Source organism: Dufourea novaeangliae, unplaced genomic scaffold (genome assembly GCF_001272555.1).
Source record: "Dufourea novaeangliae isolate 0120121106 unplaced genomic scaffold, ASM127255v1 scaffold50, whole genome shotgun sequence".
Taxonomy (NCBI): Eukaryota; Metazoa; Arthropoda; class Insecta; order Hymenoptera; family Halictidae; genus Dufourea; species Dufourea novaeangliae.
In genome coordinates this window covers 323,575-344,235 of record NW_015373927.1, presented here as the reverse complement: position 1 = coordinate 344,235, position 20,661 = coordinate 323,575, and the positions used below count along the sequence as shown (strand labels likewise).

The 20,661-nt window shown below is 38.4% G+C and overlaps 1 protein-coding gene across 1 annotated transcript in view; it reads right to left on the bottom strand.

Annotated features, from left to right (window-relative positions):
- Positions 1–595: 595 nt before the first annotated feature.
- LOC107195068 (ankyrin-2-like) overlaps positions 596–20,661 on the bottom strand; it is a 51,410-nt gene continuing 31,344 nt past the window's right edge. The window contains exons 20-24 of the mRNA XM_015584836.1: positions 18,750–18,939; positions 18,526–18,664; positions 14,908–15,187; positions 14,632–14,781; positions 596–9,113 (exon numbers count right to left, since the gene is read on the bottom strand). Coding sequence (XP_015440322.1) covers positions 607–9,113; positions 14,632–14,781; positions 14,908–15,187; positions 18,526–18,664; positions 18,750–18,939 — 9,266 coding nt within the window. The 3' untranslated portion in view covers positions 596–606. The remainder of the gene's footprint in view (positions 9,114–14,631; positions 14,782–14,907; positions 15,188–18,525; positions 18,665–18,749; positions 18,940–20,661) is intronic.

Sequence of the window (20,661 nt, the reverse complement as noted above, 5' to 3'; positions counted from 1 at the left end):
TGCGATTGGTAGTCAATGTTACTGCGGGAACTCGGCTGGCAGACTCGCGTTCTGATTGTTCGGTGTTTTTCGTTAATATCTCATTAACAAAGCCTCGGATAACATTTTTGCTATGGAAAAACTAGTTTCAAATCACCTCACGAGTCTCCCATTTCCGGGTCCTCCAACATTTTTGTTACACCCTGTATACATACAGTTTTTCAACAGTTATCATAGAAAAGGAATATTTTCTAAATTCATATGTTCATAAAATGAAACAAAGACCCTTAAAAAAGAAATGGTGTTATTTAAGATGAATATTTTATTCTATATATGTATAACTACAGAACTATTTATCTATTTTACCTACACGAATTTAATCCAATAAGTATGGCTAAATATCATATGCTTTTTTGGGCTGTATATAAGGAGAGCTCATTCTTGTATACGAGTAGTGTTCCAAAGATATACATATAAAATTAATCTGATTGAATTCTGTTTGTTTAAAATTTTACATATGATAAATGGTCTGCGGCCGTCCCTGGGGGCACTTTTTGCACTCCCGCCAGGAACGGCCCTGGCCAAGGCTGTATGTATATGATAAAATACGTACCTACGAAAATATTCCTATGTGCCAGTACTTGGCGTTGTTCTCGTTTTGTCAGTTCTGAGATTGTTTTCCGTCGTTTCTGGTCCTTGATCTAAAGAATTGTCGGACGGTGCCCCATCGGAATGATCGTGTTCGCTGGTTCTCCCTTGGCTCTCGACAGTCTGCTGGTCGAGTAAAGGCATATCGAGGGAATCCGACGAGATACGCCTAAGATTGCTCGCGTATCCAACAACATCCGACTGCGCCTCCTTCCCATCTCGCACATTATTCAACGAATCGGAACTTAACGAAGGGAAATCCAGGGTAGTCTTCATTTCTAACGAATCCGAACTTCGACACAATGGATGATGTTTTTTGTCCATGTTATCGTCTAGCTCGAGAGAGTCCGTACTCGTCTCCATGACATTGCTCTCTTTGTGAAGATTCGTGTCCTTTGGTTCCTCTTGCTTCGAAACCGATTGCGCCAGTACCTGTGGAGGTGGTTCCGTTTTTTCAATATCCATAATTTCGATCTGCGAGATATCTTCCGTCGTGTCGTCTTGCCGATCGAATTTCTCCACGTTCGTTTGCGCTATTCGGATAATTTCGTCGATTTCTTTGATCCTTTTCTCATAATCGTCCGAGCCCGACGTGCTCGGATTGAACGAGCCAGCCGTGCTCGGATTGAACGAGCCGGCCGTGCTCGTGTCGACCCTCGTACGCGCTAAACTCTCCAATTTGTACTTATTCTCAGGACTCTCGTGTTCCAACAAGTCTTCTTCCTCTCTGGCGCGCAATTCAATTAAATGCGCCTCTCGGCACGCCTTCTCCAACCCCTCGAAGTCTTTTAACGAGGACAACGAAACGTCGTCGCCATGGCCAGATCGGCTGGCCATGTATCTTCTTGGAAGACTGCCATTATTCACAGAATCGTGGGAGCCGCATTGCAATTTTTTCGAGTTCTCCGCAGCCACCGCGCTCTCCAGATGCTCGAATTCCTGCAACGAGCTCAGGGACACGTTATCGTGGTCAGACGGCCTTACGAAACACTTTTTACCCGCTAATATATCATACTCTGGAGTACTTCCGAGACTACCTCGCATACTACCCACGCTGCCTATCGATTCTTTGTGACTACCTAAACTGCCGAATCTACTGCTACCAGCTTCAAAGTCGGTGATCTCCTCTTCCTTTATGTCCTCCAGACGTTGCAGGTACGGATCGTATTCGATGTCGTAGCCCCGGGGGTCGGAATAAAATTGCGTTTTCACCCATTTCTGATTGGCGTCGTATTGCTCCTCGTCTGAACAGGACTGCGAATACTGATCCTCGTTCGACGCTTGGGGCGGACTCTCCTCGGACTCGAAATCGAACACATCGGTGTTTTTCGTTGGCTGACTCGCTTGGGAATCTTCTTTCTTTTCGGCTATAAGGTTTTCTAGATCCCGATCGTAATTCTTATTGCTTATTTGTGGCATGGCACTGATACGAATACTTTTACCTTCCGAATCGTATTCCTCGGCTTCCCGACCTACTTCCTCTATAACCACGAAATCATCGATGATATCAGGCTTGTCTACCATCTCGAACGAATCGCTGTCCGGCGAATGTCGGTCCGATTTCTCTTTTCCAACCACGGTGCTGACGGACACACCAGACGCTGACGACGTGGACATACTTGCCTGTTGTATCATCGACGGCGTCGACGTCTGCATAGATATCTCGAGGCTTTCGCTCGATAGTCCATCGGCGCTGTGCTTCTGCTCTAGTATATCGGATTCTGTAATTTGCGTGTCCGACACGATCTCCGTGTCCTTCTCGGGGGCTTTCAGATCCGAGACTTTGCTCTCGATTTCCGCGACAAATGTGCCAACATCTGCTGGAACGTCTTTCGTGGCTTGAACCGAAATCACTTGGGTACACACACTTTGTACACCATCCTCGGATACTCGGGACGTCATTATATCTACAGATTGAAGAGCTCCCAACATCGGCGTAGCGGTAGAGCTCGCGAAATCCACTCCCTTCGCGTCCTTTGGCATTGATTCCTCTTTCCGTTCGTCATCGATCGTGGCGTCGCTTTCGAGAAGCTGCGGAAAGATCATTTCGGACGACCGCTTCATACGATAAGATATGTGACCATCGATCTTATCAATCGCGTCGTCAACTGGTATATCACTACCCGAGGAATCCGAGTGTTCCGTACGCTCGTCTTCGAGAGCGCACTTGAGGTTCTCTTCTATTTCTTCTTTGTCCGCATCCGCTTCAGAAGCCACCAGTGTTTCTGATAGTTCGCTGGTACTGTCGATGCTCCCGAGATGGCCCGAACTCAAAGAAGCTAAAGATTTCATCGATTCACGGGAGCTCATCGAGGTCGCGGCCGTATGGTACTCGTGGGATGTCGGTTTCGAAGAGGAAGTGTCCATCGACATCACCGCTGTCTCGTATTCCGAGACGGTTGCCGAGGCTACACCGCACGATTGCATAGCCTCTATATCGGAAGAACTAGGCCTACTACCACTTTCGTATTCGCAAGACTGATAATTGCTACTGTCACCGGAGCTGGAGCCAATATCCGCGTCGCTGTCGGATGTAACCCTCTTGGAACTTCTGCTCGGCTTGTGTCGTCTTCTGAGCACTGTTCGCGGTAAAGCCAAAGAAGAACTCTCGTCTTTATTGTCTATATCGGATCCAGATCTACTGGCGAACACAGGACTAGGACGTTCTTCGTCCTCGTCCCTTGAATCGTCGTGGACGGTTATTGCAGTCTCTGAGTCAGACTTTTCGGTTTTGATCACAGGCATCTTACATTTCGGTATATTAATCGGTTCGTCGAAACTGCTAAAAGGGGATTCCTCGTAGTCCATTTTACTTTCAGTTGTGTCTCGCGACTCCCATTTCGGTGATTCGTGCGGTTGCGACGCAGGGACGGGAGAATCGCTCTTTGTTTCGGTATCGCGTTCAGGAGACGGTGATTTGTATAAAAATGGTAAATCGTTCGGAATGGATTCTGGTTGTAATTTAAACTGGAACTCGGAAGGAGAATCTTTAATTTGAATCACAGTTTCGCTATTCTCGTTTAACTCTTCTATTAGATCCTGTTTTGCTGCTTCCAGAGATTCTTTCACCTCGGCGATCTCCTTTTTCACTACCTGATCTAAAACAGTTATAGCGTACCGTGCGCTTAAATCGACACTAGAGAAATCATCTTTTTTTATTTTAAAGGCACATGTATCGGAAGGAACTGTCGTTGATCTTCCAGACTTATCGTGTTTTTCGGTAGTTTTTTCTATATGCCTTTTGTAATCGTCGCCCAATGGTTTCATCTTCGATAAATAAGTTTCCGTCCATTCTTTTAATACGTCATCCACGCGTGCCGTTTTATCAGCATTAGCAAGTGCTTGCGCAACTTCTTCTCGAAGTTTTTCACTATCTTTCGATAGCATTGTTCTTTCTAACTTGAGCTCAATTTCCGGCCTCGAAACCACGTCATCTACTTTTGGTCCAGCTTCTTCTTTTTTCGAACATTGATCGTATAAAGACACATCAGCTTCAATCGCTTCTCCGCTCATTTGTTCTGAGGATTTCGCCTCATGATGTTCTGTATCTACGACTGCACCTGTATGCTTATCGATAATATGTTCTTCTTTCGTTTCTTCTTTTTTCACATCTTCCAAGCCAGTCTCTTGCCGCTTCTCCATTTCCTCTTGTTGTTCGCTAGGTCGTCCTTGTGGTTGGCTACTTTCTACGTATTCTTTATTGAGTATATTCGCATCGTGCTCGCGTTGCAAGGTATCAACTAGTTCTTGGCAACTAACGTCTAACTTATTTTCCACTAATTCATTCTCGAAATCCTGCTCGCTGATTGGCTGTTCCGTAATCTTGGCATCTCTACTGACTGACGTCGCGACGTGTTTATCGCCGACACAAGTACCCTTCATCGATTCTATCACACTGATTTCCTCCGACGATTTTGTACCCGACTCCTGCTCGTAATCCACAGATTCATCCTGCGACGATAGCCGTTCCCTTTGTCGCGACGACTCATACGCTTCCAATTCTTGATTAAAAATTTGAGATGGCTCCAGTGTTTCGGATATCTCGATCTTCTTCTCCCCGATCATCCAACTAACAGGCTGAATTTCGAGGTCGTGCACCTTCAATTTCGGAGACATCATCGGGGGACTTTCGATTTCAAAGCTGTCCGTTCTTTTTGTACTTGCAACCTCGTGCTCCTGTTGCGCTGTAACTGGGACAGGTGGTTCTTGCACCGAAGAAGAGTCTACATTGGTAATTTCCGACACGGTACTAGGACTGACAGTTATGCCTCGTTCTGGAACCATTCTTTCAAACGAATCCGTGTCCGCGCTCTCGCGCAAAGACGGAATTCCTCTGCTAGTTTGCTCGGATATTTTTTGTTCGTCCGTTTCCAACGAAGGCACGTCTACAGAATCTTGTCTGGATTGACTCTCTACGCCAGGTTCAAGGATTTCCAGAACTCTGGCGCCCGAAAGTTCAGATACAATCTTATCCTGAGGGGAACTAGTTTCGCTTTGCGGGTCACGTTGCAATTCTGCTCCTTTGCCGGACCTGTCCGACCGGTGTTTCTCCGAATGCGGGCTTAAAGTAGATTTTGATATATCCTCTAGCTCGTTTGTATCGACATCGATTGTTTCCTCGAAATCTATTTGTTCGGACATGCTACTAGGACTCATGGTGATATCTCTGTCGTGCAATCTAGCTTGCAAAGAGGACAAAGCGAAACTTTCTTCTTTTTCTTGAGGCGATGACTCTTCGTCTTTAGTTATATCTTCGCTGACGCTTATGCTATCTCTGGTGGACCCCTTTTCGTATAACTCCTCTTGCATCGATGCTCCTAGTTTCGACTGTTGAATCAAATTTCCATCAATTGTACACTGATCCGTCTCTTTGTCTGCTAAGTTCTTCATTATATTCTCGAATTTACGGGTCAGTTCGTCAGCCAGTTTCTCGTGATCCGTTTCGGTACCTTCTTTTATGATTTGTTCCAAGTAGCCTTTACTAAGTAATTCTGTTTTTAAACTTTCAGCAGACTTTGCCTCAAGTTCACTTTCGATTGATTGTATCAGTGTTTCTGCTATCGTGCGTGCCTCGATTTCGTTAAACTTTTGCCGTTGTCTCTCCTCCAAGCTTTCGATTCCTGGAACATGCTCTTCAACGTTCGTAATTATCCTGTCTTCTTTCAGTAGCTCTTTTTCTTGTGCAGTTGTGTCGCTTGGCTGAAATTGGGTAACTTCGAAACTCTCCTTAGTCTCCGTATGTGATTCTGCATGAGCAATCGTCTCCACCTGACCCGAATCCGCAACAGCTTCAGATATTCTTTCCGTCGCAATCTCTTCCACCGTAACTTTTATACCATCCTTATCGCCCACTCCTTCAGAAATATCTTTCTTGATTCTCATTGCAACATCCGCGTCGCTCTCTTGTACTGTGATGCTGCCCGCCTCGTGAGTCGTAACACCCGTTTTGTCAGACAATTTCTTAAACGTTTTCTCTTCTTTCGTTTTAGCCATTGATTCGGATGCCGTCGCGTCTATTATTTCTTCCTTCTCTGTCACGTTCATTGACATCTTTTGAACCGCCGTCTTATCTAACTCCTCGTGTTTACTTTTCTTCTCTTCCAATGTTTCAGTGGGTGATTCTTTTTTCAGTTGCGACTCCGAAGACTTCTTCTTCTCCACGCGTTCCTTCTCTTCGAGAGTAATTATTTTGTCTGGACCGCTATGGATTTCCGACGAAATTATTTCCTTCTTCGCCAACATACTGGACGTTTTCTGATCGACCTTCGAAGTAACCGTCGCAAAATCATTCTTCATGTTATCCATATTCTCGAACATTTTGAACGCGTCTTGAGGATCGGTGAAAATCTTCGAGAATGTTTGCGTCTCGCTCTTAGTAGTCGAATGCTCCTCCAACTTCGATGTTACTTCTTCGCTCGACTTTTTCTCCGTTATCGTATACGGTTCGCTTTCTTTTCGAACGTGTGTATCTTTCTGCCCAGATTTCTCTGCCGTTGACTTGGCATCCATCACGCGCTTTGGAATTTTCGACTCAAACTCCCGCTTCTTAATCGTCACTGAAACTGTGTCCGGCACTTCGACGGACGAGTCTTTAACGCCGTCAGATTTTGCGAATTGCTTCGACTCTGGGAACACTTTAATCTTCACTTCTTTCTGAACTTTATCTTTGTCCATTTTCGACATTGAAATCGGTATACGAGACTCCTTCTTAATCTGTTTCGTTTCTGCCTCTGCTACTGCTTCCTCTTCAACCGCTACAGGCTCTTCGTCATTTTTAGCATCCGTTTCTCCGCGAATACCCGCTTCTTGGTCGGTAGATGTCTCCGATAATTTTAGTTCTTCTTCCTGCATGATCGGAGGAGCTATCTCTCCCTTAACTTTGGCATTAATTATTCGTTTCTCTTCCAGAATCCCTTGTATTTTGGGCTCAATGTCGTCACGCGATTGTATTGCACTACTGTCAATAAAGTCAGTGTATGTTTTCATAATGCCACTTCCGTCGCCTATTTGTACAGACTTTAATACTTGTTCCTCGACCAATGTTCCATCTTTCTGTACTTTATAAATTATTGTAGTTTCCTCTGTTATGATCCGCTTTCCTTTCGATTTTTCCGTAACAATGTTTTCTTTTTTAATTTCTAGGTCCGCAACTTTCTCTTTTTGTAACATCACGCCTGAGATAGACTCTTTCGTGTCTTTATCTTCGTCAGTTGTATGTTTTGCATCCACTTCCTTCGTATCTTTGATACTCCATTCCTGTTGCACGCCTATGTCTTCAATTACTTCTTGACCTTTCCCTTTCGTTTCCTTTACATCCTTCTCCGTATGTTGCCCAACCCTTGCTTCTGCAATAGGTCCTTCTAGATCCTCTGTTGCCTCTACATTTTTTACACTTTCTGGTTTTACATCTAAATCCGTAGAATATTGTTGCGTGTCTTCTCGTTGCTCTTTTACATCCTCTAGAATTTCTTGCTTTACACTTACATCCGTAGGAAGTTCTTGCATATTTTTTTCTGCTGTTTCCATACACTTTACCATTTCGTGTTCTATGTGGATTTCCTTAACGCTATCTTTCGATTCTTTCTGCTCTTTCTGTACATCCGTCACAGAGACTTCTCTAACAATTTCTTCGATAACTTTTTGTTTCACTTTTTCTGCAATTTCCGCCGTTTGCTCCAATTTCGTATCTGTAACAGACTCTGTCACTTCCTTTTCTGACTCCTTCGAATCTTCTTCTCTTTCGTCTATATCCTGTATTATCTCTTTTTCTGGACTTACTTCTGCAACAGAATCTTTCGAACTTCCTTCCTGTTTTGTATCCTCTATCATGGTTTCTTCTGTGACTTCCGTCACCAATTCTTTTGTACCTTCTTTTCGTTCCTCTGTACTCTTTAATTTCTCTTTTTCTAAAATTGTTACGGTAACAGATTGTTTTACTCTTTCTTCTTTATCCTCAGCATCCCTTGTCATTTTTATTCCCATGCTCTCTTGTGTAACAAATTCGCTTGTTTCTTCTTGCCTTTTCTGCTGCACACTTTCTTGTACTCTCACGCTTGTAGAGATTTCCACTTCTTTCTGCATGTCCTTTCTTTCATGCCATTGAACTTCTTCACTGTCTTTCATATATATGTCACTATTCGCGTGCACAATTACTTTGCGTTGGTCTTCAAGGTTATCTAAGATTATTTCTTGTTCTTTAATGCCTTTAATCTCCAATTTGTCTTTATGCTCCACTGCCTGCTTTATGCACTCTTCTGCATCCTGTACCAAAGAATCCACCTTTTCAGCATCCATCTCTAACTTCTCAGGTTTGTCCGTTTTTTCTGTCGCGTAGTCCCCTTCTTTCCTTTCAATCATATTTATATCTCGCACGTTCATATCATCATCGCCCTTAATCTCACAGTTTTCCTTTTCACTTTCAGTAATTAACGTTTTCACTCCTTTCCTTTCCACGTCTTCCACCGCGTCCTTTAATTCAGTTATATACCTTTCTTCTTGTTCCCTCTCGGTGATTTTCGTCCTCGGTGATTTATCTTTCTCAGACTTCAAAGATGCTTGCTGATGCAGCCTGGACGGGACCTTTGTCATTTCTTTTTGTATTTGCTCCTCGAAATAGTGAGCTTTCTCCGCCACTGAACACTCGGAAATGTCAGGTACATTCAGGTCCTCCATCGTTTCGGATTTGTCGATCTGCGAAAGAACATCCGCCGTATCCTCAGTGGCAACATTCTGGACATATTGACTGTCACTCTCGTTCGCCGTCAATTCTGACGTTCTCGACACGTCTGACTCGGAACGCTGGTAGCTTTCGCGTTTCTTCGATATATCCTCCCAGAACTTCCTCTTCTCGGAATACGTCTGCCTCTCGACGGTGGGCGATAACGGATCCTGCTCTTGTCCGACTACTTTACTGGGATAACTAGCATCTACAGATTCTAGGGGACAAGCCGCTTTTTGCGCAAGGGTATCATGAATAGTAACAGCATCTAGAACAACCAAGAATTATGTTCACATTACTTTTTATTAAAGAAATACATGTAACGCATAAAGTACATGGCATATTTACAATATTGCGTATACTTTAATAGAATTATGCGATTGAACTTTTTATAACGAGTAAGTATACGTGTGTAACACACAGTTTTACTTTTGTCAACAAATGTTCGTTAGAATTGAATATATATATAACATTTAAGATAAACTGTATTGCTGTGCAGATAACAATTTGTTCATAGGAGGCGTATCGTTTTAAAATATCTTTTAACGTGTAACATGCACGCGGAAACTGTAAGCGAAAAAATATATATGTGTATTTATATATTTGTATGCATAAATATAATTCTGAATTCTTGCAGAATTTATGAAGATTGTTCTTTTGTTTTTATTATTATCCTCAGATATTAGTACCCAACGAGATTTAATATTAATATCCCATACGGTTGTCTATGATTATGTTCAGGACAGCAGTTTTGTCTGCAAGTATAATTACAGAAAATTGTGTTAATATCATATGTCAACATCAAAAAGTATATTTGTTCATCAACAAGTGCTGAATGCATATCAGCATTCTTTGTATTCTTATCTTATAAAAATATACTTTGACCTCTCGGGGTTACTTCCTTACCCGTGATTTCTCGAATTCATTATAATCACATTTATAGTATATTTACATTTTATTACGGTGTATGGCCGAACAATGACAGCTTTATTTGCGTATCTGCGTTTTTCATTTTTGGCTATACTTCTGGCATACGGAAGTAACATTTTATTCAAAGCACGGTGCAAAAAGAAAGTAAACATATACTTCAGACGGTCTTGATGTACACAATAAAATAGAAATCAATTGTACGTAAGAAGCATGTACGTTTTAGTTTTCTAAAGTGTTAGTTCTTAAGTGTTTAGTATTCTTTAGTTTTATTTCCTGAAATTTTACTAAACGAAATATTCACTTTATTTTAGTGCACTATTCTTGCTGCAATCAATAAGCTTATACATATTGTACACGCCGGTGAGTATTTTTTTATATAGAGACAACAGAACAATTTTTTATAAATGTTCAAGATATGTCAATGTTATCGATTTTTATACGACCCATTTCTAACGATCTTCGAATTTGAATACTTGCAAACCAGAATATCTAACATTTTTAGGTAGTACATTGCAATGGGTGATCAAATTATTGGAGGCACATTACGAAAGGTATGTTCTTTTGTGTTTGTGTAAAAATAAAATCAGAATACAGTGGACTCTAATTATATTGTCACTAAACATATTGCCACACTACGTACTTTCCCTTCACATGTATTTTCGAACACAAAAATTCGCTCTCCCACCACGTTGCGTACGCCGGCGCATCAGTACGATCTAGCTGTTGCGCAGACGCAGAAGCCGAGGCTATAACGACAGAACTTAGCATGGAGGGGGCTCTAACCTCATTGCCAATTTACTCCCCTACAGCCCCGACTATGGCATAGTTAAAGTTCACTCTATCGAGGTCTAACACTGGATAATTTTCTTTTAACAAAATATTGTCCACTAAAAATTTACTAAAAAAGTTAAATTTAGTTTATGTAATTATAAAACATACAGTCGAAATTGTAAAATCGTTAATTTATGTAGGTGGCTTTAATATCTTCATCACCCACTGTAGTATATTCTTTTGTTACGTATGAATTTCTGAACACAATAATTCAGAAATTGAGGAAATGTCTTTAAAAGAGCTAGAGTTGAAGCAACGTGGGTGTTTTTCAAAATTAACTTAACATGTACTTGAAGAAGTATTATTGATACTAATAAGTCTGCCGGAAATTTCTATCGTTTTTTCGAGTCACATTTATATATATATCAAAAGAAAGACTAATATACAAAAACTGACAATTTACCAGAAATGTGAAAATTAAATAAATAGCACCAGCAATTAATTATGAAAAAAATTCAATGATAAGTAAAAAAATAAAATTAATGAATAGTCTTTGAATAATCTCATAAAAAATTATGAAAAAATTAATTTTTTTAACGAAAACATCCAATCAACTACATACATTCACTGAAATTCATTAAATTCCAGCTTATTAGTTTAAAGATTATTTTTATACGCAAAAGACAAAGAATTGATTTTTATTAGGCAACTCGATTGTGAAATCTAACCGTAATTTTAAACATCTGGGAAACGTTTCTTATACGTCTTTTAAGACATTACCATCCATAACGTCTTTAAAAACTCTTTAAACGTTCAAAACGTACAGAGAATGTTACTTTTACACATTCGGAAAACGTTCTAAGAATGTTGACACAGGACGTCTTCAGGACGTTCCACTTTGTAAATAAGTTCTTCCTAGGACATTTAAAGATCTTAACGAGGACGCAGGGGGGACATATGAACCTCTTCGGGTCATCCTCCGAATGTACCGAACGTCCGGAACATACGTTCTCTGCACGTACATATGACGTTTTCGTGCTATTTGGGAATATTTTAATAAAATTACGAAACACGTGTATTAAGTTTATTTTATTAGGAAGTCATATCTTAGTGATTGTCTCAAAATGTAAAATTTTCTACAAGTGCCAGAAAAATAATCTAGTACCGTAACAATAATTTAAACTACCAACTATTAAGGAACAACTTGCTATGCACACTGAATGACAAGAAAAATACAAATCGAAAATTTGAGATATGCATTTAAGTTTTTCAAGAAAAAATTCAGAGTGACTGAATCGATTCAATTTGTTAATATCTTTTAATTTTGTACAATTAATTCGATAAATACGCATCAAACAACTATAATAGACAGACAAAGTTGATCTTTATCTCAAACAGTTCAAATAATCCTCCCCGCGTGTAGAAAAGAAACCAGGTCCAAGGAAGTAGCTGTCTCGCTTTTCTATACGAATGTAGAATATATAACAAATATGATTCTCACATCGACTGAAATCCTTTAGAGGTTTTTTCACAACAATATTATAATAATAATTTTATAATATTAAAATTCAGAATTTTTACAAGTGTATTATAAGATACCGTCGCGAGCAAACTCGGCTTCCACTAGAGGAAAAAAATGGCGTAGAAAATAAGTCTCCTACCACTTACTAAATTTATTTCAAGTACTGAAATAAATGTTAAAGCGAATATTAATTTAGCATAAATTTCAGTAACTCCCAAAACTAAATGGTAGGAGGCCCTTCACCTATCTCACTTTTTCCCCTTGCGGAAGTCGAGTTTGCACGTTGGTGTACCCTCACGAGCAAACTCAACTTCCACTGGGGGAAATAGTGGCGTAGAAAAAAAGTCTCCTAGCACTTAGTAAATTGATTTCAAGTACTGAAATAAATGTTAAATCGAATGTTAATTTGGCATAAATTTCACTAATTCCCGAGACCAACTGGTAGGTATTTCCCTTACATCACTTTTTCCTCTAGTGGTAGTCGAGTTTGCTTGCGAGGGTACAAGATATGTAGCGTAACGTGAGTCATATATATTATGTGTGTACTTGAACTTCCAGAAGAAAACTTAAATATCCTGATAATATTGAAACAACTTAGCCTTTCAGTGTACAAGTATGCTTCATAAATCCATGTTCTTACCGTCACAGTATAGTTTCTATTATTTCACTCAGTCTGTTCAACTTCCTCAATATCAGTATGACAATCGCTAATCGCATCATCACTGGTGACTTTTACAGTTAACAACTTGCCCGTCTTATGAATATTTCTCATGACGATCTGAGATGCTGCTAGAACATCTAAATCGTCGAGTACCTCTCTCTGGCTGAAACAAGCTTCTTGCATGTCTTCCTCGTCAGACACAGTCATCTCTTCTTCGTCGGTGTTCGACGGAACCGTAATATCCAGCGTATTGCTCTGCAACTTATTCTGCGAACGTTCCTCGAGATACATTTTGTTCCGGACTTCAACAGAGAACGGTCCATCGCCTTCTTTCGTTGTAATAGTCTCCCCGCTATATTCGCAAAATACATCGATCCTTGGCTTCACATATATCGCCGTTTCGACTTCCTCATCGTCATCGATGTCCTCGAATTCCGTTTCGTCTTGACAACAACTTTCTACGACTTTGAGACTACTGGGGCTAGTGGGGCTATCTCTCTGCTCGTTTTCGGTTTCACTCGCGTAGATCTCGTCAACATCTGTCAACGGTTCGGCGAAGCTGTTACAATGCAGCGTTTCCTTGCCATCTGGCGACAAAATCTGCAAACTTTCGTTCGGCCCAGTTTCACTATTCGCCTCGTCCAACGTCACGGAAATGATTGGCCCTTGTTGAAAGTCTGGTGTATGCCTTAATATTCGAGCTTGGGGCGCTATCGTTGTCAGTTCTCCCTCGGAATCAGTGTCTGAGAAATGTAAGGAGGCATTGTTCACCATGGCATTGAGTTTTCTACGAGTCGACCTCGCTTTACGCTTCATCTTCGTTCCCGTCACGGTTTCGTTTGTTTTCGACGGGCTGATCGTTTCAGTGGCAACTTGCAACGGTAACTTTTTGTCTGGACACTGTTCCTCTACTCGTTGATTAGTGCGTTCTACAGAGTCTACATCATGCACGGCTGTATCCGTAGATACCGTATTCTCGCCTTGCGTTTCCGCAACGTCACCCTCCGTCTCCATTTTACTTTCCTGTTGCTCACTTAAATCTTCCATGTAGAATTTTTTAACGAGTTAATTCTCTTCCGAGACTTAACACGCCGATTTTAAGCGGAAATTAGGAAATAACTTAAAAAACCCTGAAACTGAAGATTGAAAAAAAAAACAGGGAAATTAATGTAAGAATTTGATAAAAAATATAAACTCGATTTTCAAAGAACGAAACAGAATTGAAAAAAAATGTACGAAACTTGTAATTCGGGTTTAAGTAAAACGAACTCACATTTCTATAAACGGAGCAAGATGATAGTCATTACTTTAAGAAGTAACGTTTCCAATGAAGGTTCGGAACAATACTGAAGAAGTTTGTCACAGATAGTTCGGCCGTTTGTTGATACCATTATGCGTAATTAAATTAAAGAAGCCTTACTCGACGCTCGAGCCATAAGCAGATTTACTTTTTTTCCTTGCCTTAAATAAAAATGGAATTGAAATTGCAATTTTGTTGTTTCATTTTTAGTGATAATAAAAAAACGATCATCGATTTCGCGATTTTCTACAGACTGTATTGAAATTAGTGGAAATATTAATCATTCAGTTTTCCTCTTTAACTTGCGTTTATTACATCATATCATAAGTCTGGGATTACCAGGGTAATAGATATTCAATGTCTGCAGACATTTCTGTGTACGGGTTTTCGTTTTTGCACCCTGTGCTTTGAATTTTTAACTAAAAATTGCCTCTTCGTTAGTTCCCTTGATATATCGTTATAACGATGAAACAATTTTACATATTATACTCAACACGTTGTTCGAAATTTTTTGTATTCTCTCTGCATTTTTCTCGTGTCTATAATCTCACCGCCTAAACCGCTTTATTAAACGAGTCTTAAAATAAAAATTAATATCATACCTGTTCGTTCTTTTTGGAGGGTGTCAGTTATGAATTTCTTTTCCGAGGGTGATGTTTCTTGAAGTTCATCAATTTTCTCCTTTCGTTCCGTCTTATACTTCAATTCCAAGGAATCCATTTTCTGATTTATAATATTTGAGTCTTCGTAATCTGTGACAAGAAAACTATTTTATAACGCTTGAAATATTAGTTTTACATCATACGATGTTTGAGATGTTATTTCCATAGTATTGTGGAATTATTACATTTAGGAACGAAAGTATTTCAGATATTTACCTTTAAATTTCTTTGAATCTTCGATCTTGATCGTACTTTCCGGAAGAACAATATTCAACACGCAAATCGGTTGCTGTGGCGGGTCTCCTTTCGCGACTTTTGGTTCTCGCATGAAGAGCATTCTAGCTACAGGATCTAGTAATGGATCTTTTACTTTTACATGGAAGGACAGACGGTTTTGACGGAAAGCTTTGAAAGTAAACTTCAGTTGTACACCCGACTTTGTCACAGGCACCAAATTCCCACTAAATTCAATGTACAGATCTTTTCCATCAAGAGCCTGTAATACGCGCAATCATTATAATAAATGTGATTTTCATTAGTTTTAAAATATTATATTAAACTATTAATATTATTTTAAATATTATTTTAAAACAATCATTATAGCAAATGTGATATTCGTATGTTTTAAAATATTATTTTAAAGAAATACTAGGAACCTAAGAACTTTATGCTCGATGAAACATGATTAAGAACGGATATATTATAAAAAATAAAGAAAATATTAAAAATCGGTTGAAATTTCGGCCTTGGATTTATATAACTCTAGAACTACCAGCCTTGAATGTACAGTACATTAAATTTTATAATATATAATACAACACAATACGATACAATATAAAGTGTATACTGATTTAAAGTTCATCATAAATTCCGACAAAAGCACTTGTACAATTTCAATAATAGTAAAATAAGAAATTTGATATCCGTCGTTTTGACGAGTTTGGTACATAGTTCCAATGTTAATTTTTGCAGAAATAATTCCAAAACATATTAGTGTGCCAAACTTAAAAACAATAAATTGTCCATTAGTAGCTAGATATTACGTTTGAACTTAAGAAATTATTCTATCTTTCAAATTAAAAGGCAGCACATTTACATGATAGAAAACTTCCAACGTTAAGGAACGCCACATTTTCATATCGATTTCACTGTTCAACAAGTCTCGAAGTGATGGAACTAAACCTGATTTTTGGGTCACATAAAGGTTCCTAATACAATTTTTCTGACTCTATTTCTATCCTATTTAAGAAATAATATTAAAAATGTTAATGAATTTAAATAAAATATACAGGGTGGCCCACATAATTGAAATAAATTAAAGAATATCAGGAAAAGTGGTGCGTTTTCAGTGTGCTTTTCACTTTAAACATTATTTAAACATATTTAGATATCTATAATCTAATAACAATTTATATCATTTTGTTCGCAAAAATCCAGAGAATTAATTCATGTAAAAAGAAACTAAATAAATATCACTGTAAAAGCACAACACAGCTCCAAATTTGAAAATTTGCAATTTGTTTTAAATTTGATTTTTTCAAAAACTGGACCTGATGGAAAGGAACGGTTTGCAGATTCGTATTTAGCTCATAAAGATCTATCAAAAACGCATATTGACAATTGCAAAAACGAAAAAAAGTTCAAATTTGTTGAACAGTGTTATAGGATTTTACTGTTTGACATTATTGAGGGCGGATTAAGTATAGTATTACTTATGTTTAGTGAATTCGTATATTAAGCTGAGTCGAAACCAACTTCTACCGCAAACAGACAGTAATTAAATAATTAGTTATAATAAAAATTCTTAAGTTTCATAATAATTGCAAACTTTAACATTAACAAAGAAGATTTAATAAATATAAAGCAATTGTTGAAACTTTTTTTCAAAACCAGTTTCATAACTTTCTTCTAATTATATTGAAATGTTTTCATAAAAATCTTAACAGGTTCTATCATTGGATTGTGGATGTTTATGCCAATAAAGCGTCTTCTACCTTGTACATCGTAGTAAAATATTATTCACTGATACTATTCAGTTGATGAAATTCCTAGTACAAGAAATAAAGTACCATCTAATCGTCATGTTTATATCTGTATAAATATTCGTAATCTAGTTATCATTTAATCTCCACTGTATTCAATAAACAACAATTGTATTCTGTTTCATCTAAACATTTGTGGCACATGTTTATTTTTATTTCTTGGTTCGGTCTGCGTACTATTCTACTACCTACAGCCACTTGGTAAATTTATTCCAGGTATTGATATAAATGTTAAATTGAGTGATAATTTAGTATAAATTTCACTAATTCCCAATACCAAGTGGTAGGAGGCCTTTTCATGAATTCATTACTTTTTCCCCTAGAGGAAGCCGAGTTTGCTCGCGGGTGTACACCAGCGAGCAAATTCGGCTTTCGCTAGGAGAAAAAATGGCGTAAGAGAAAGACCTCCTACCACTTGGTAAATTTATTTCAAGTACTGAAATAAATGTTAAACCAAATGTTAATTTGGCATAAATTTCAGTAACTCCCAAAACTAATTGGTAAGAGACCCTTCGCCTACCTCACTATTTCCCCTAGTGGAAGCCGAGTTTGCTCGTGAGGGTACACCTACGAGCAAAGTCGGCTCCCGTTGGAGGAAAAGCAGCGTAGGGGAAAGGCTCCCCACCACTTGACCACAAAAGTCACTGAAACTCATGCCACACTTACATGAAAGAACCACATTCAGTTTAACATTTATTTTAGTACTCGACAAGCTCATGATACTGCGTATAAAGGGTTCAGAGATTTATCCGACCATCTCACATATTCTACAATTCTCGCAGTTCCATTAACCTGAAATGCATTTTGGGGTACTGATGAATATACTAACCAGTCTAGGGAAAGAAAGTAATTTTTTATCTGTAAATTATTTATTAGCTCAATGAATAATCCGGTATACGATTCATGTATTTTCCCATTTACCGCCATTCTCATCGTGTCGACCAAAAACAGGGACCCTTGAAATATCGTCAAGACGAGAATGTGCCATAAAAGAGGACAACCACAAGTGCGAAAAGGACAGACTCATGCGACGGTTTCCGCGCAATCGAGCAGAGTCGGCTTCCCTACGTTGCTGCTATAATGGGGGAGATTGTTTCGCCAATCGTTCAATGGACGACGATAGCACCACTGAACAATGACCGATACACGCTGGCTGTTGACAGACTGGTGACCAATTGTGTTTATTATTCATTTCACTGACAATAAAATACATCGCTTTTACCCTCAAACGTTCAAACGCGCAAATTTGATTGCTTGTCGAGTACTGAAATAAATGTTAAACTGAATGTGGTTCTTTCATGTAAGTGTGGCGTAAATTTCAGTGACTTCTGTGGTCAAGTGGTGGGGGGTCTTTCCTCTACGCTGCTTTTCTCCCAACGGAAGCGGACTTTGCTCGTGGGTGTACGAATACACAGTTTTCCAAATAAAAATCTTTGTTTTTAAAAATATTTAAAGCTTAACTTGACATTAAATAACACAATACTTAAGCATAATTAAAATATACATGTAACATCTGCACATGCACATTAAAATAATACATTAGTAAAATTTTGAACGATAAATAACGAAAAATAATGAAAAGTTTATTTACATATTTGAAAAGCAGTAAAGTAAGTTGGAGAACAAAAACTTAGTAATATTTCGAACAAGAATACAATATAATAAAAGTAATAAACAATGCATACATAGTTTAAAATAGTGTAAATATGCTTGAGTATAATTATTAAGAAATTCTATGATTGCATGCTACTGAGTAAAATGGGATGAAAATTATGTAATAGACAATATTTACTTCAACATCACGACTTTTGACAATTTCGACAAACTCCTCTTGCCTTTCCAATGTGTGCATTCCTTCCTTTCCGTCCGTCATACACAGTATTCTTAGTGTTGCTTCAAATACATCCGTTCGTTTTGTATATATTACAAAACTGCACAGAAAATTTATGTTTTTTTTTACTTATAAGAGAAATCGAATAATGAATCACGTTTTAACGATTTAATAATAGCACTTACTTTATTATGTACGGCACATATAAAGACTCTTCATACAATTCGGTGGCCATTTTCGAGACTGCACCTATATTTCGGCAATCCATTAACCAAAATCGAGCAGAGACCGTTGTCGTGAAGGATACTTTGTCGTTCATAAACGTTAATGGTGTTGATCCAGTAACATCTTCCCATTTCGATTCACTTGTGCCACCTACATACAAAATATTACAAAATGAAAAGGAATCAAGTAACTCCATCTGAGAAACATAAAAAATCTAGATGAAACTCTGAAATGTAAGAGTACTTGTACGTACAAGGTGTCCTAAAATAGGTTCTAAAATCAGGGACTTAAACCGGTATAATTTTGATACCTGTATTATGCCATCAAATTCAAATAGCACATGAGGCCTTAAAGACGTCCATTTTACGGCTATTTTAGGTCTAAGGCGTTTTTAAGCCATCTTCAAGACGTCATTAGACGTCATGTGCTCTAGGAAGCTATACCGAAACTAAAATAAATACCGGTATTTTTTCGATTTCTATAAGGGTAGGTCTTATACAGGGTGTTCGACAACTAGTGGGAAAAAATTTAAGGGGCGATTTTTTAAGGCAAAATAAGACGAAAATCGAGAATAACGAAATTGCGATAAATGCTTCGTTTGTTAGTTATAAGCGATTAAAAATTGACCCAAATGATGGCAATCCGCGCGCACGGAGTGTCAACGGATCACGGCTCGTAAGGGGCGTACAGTTACTTTAAAGACTCAACGACGTGCAGGAAAAGTCGGTAGAACAGATGTCTACTTACCCCGTAGAAGATATCGATAACTTGTGTCCGCGGTATTTAAGTCGCATCCACTTGTATCGCATTAACTCTGATTACTCGATAAAATTCGCAAGAAATGTAAATATCTTCTTACAAATATTATCGAGTAGAGAGGGTTAATGCCCCCTCTAGTTGTTACGTATAACAATTGTCCTATCCACGAGTATCCATGAAATTAATCCGCACATGCACGTACACCACAGAAGTTCGCGAAAAGTATCCACACAAACTGCGCGATTGTCCCGTCCGCGAAAAATGTCCACACACACTGCGCGATTGTCCTGACCACGAAAAATGTTCACACACTACGCGATTAATTAGACCCGCGAGCGGTTCCTTTGTTGGGTTTAACACTCTACACGTTACACAAAACTAACACTCAAAATAATTAATTTGTAACTATTTAAAACTAATTTTTAACACGCAGTAATTAATAAAACCGACCATATTTAATAAAACCTGCAATAATTAATAAAACCTACAATAATTAATAAAACCTGCAACATTTAATAAAACCTACAATATTTAATGAAACCTGCAATAATTAATAAAACCTACAATAATTAATAAAACCTGCAACATTTAATAAAACCTACAATATTTAATAAAACCTATAATAATTAATAAAATCTACAATATTTAATAAAACCTACAATAATGATTAAAACCTACAATAATTAATAAAACCTGCAATATTTAATAAAACCTACGATAATTAAAAAAATCTACAATAATTAATAAAACCTACAATAATTAATTTGCACTATTTATTAACGACGACATACGCGACACTACCAAATAATCACTACGTAATCGTTAAATAAACTAAAACTTAGTTTTCCGAACATGAACTCTATTTGCTCGTAGAATGCAAAGGGCACCGTTCGGAAAGGACGACTGATATTGTTAAACTGATCCTCCCTCGTTAGAATCGATGTGGCATAATAAATAAGTCGATCCCCACTCTTTCATGGTCAATACTTTTTGAGCAGGAAAAGCTGCATGGGAAAGTGTCTTGAAGGTCGCGTTTCTTTTCGTATATTCTTAGAGCAACATCTGTATTTTTTTCTCATACATCACTCGGGGCCACTTGACCACGATGCCGAG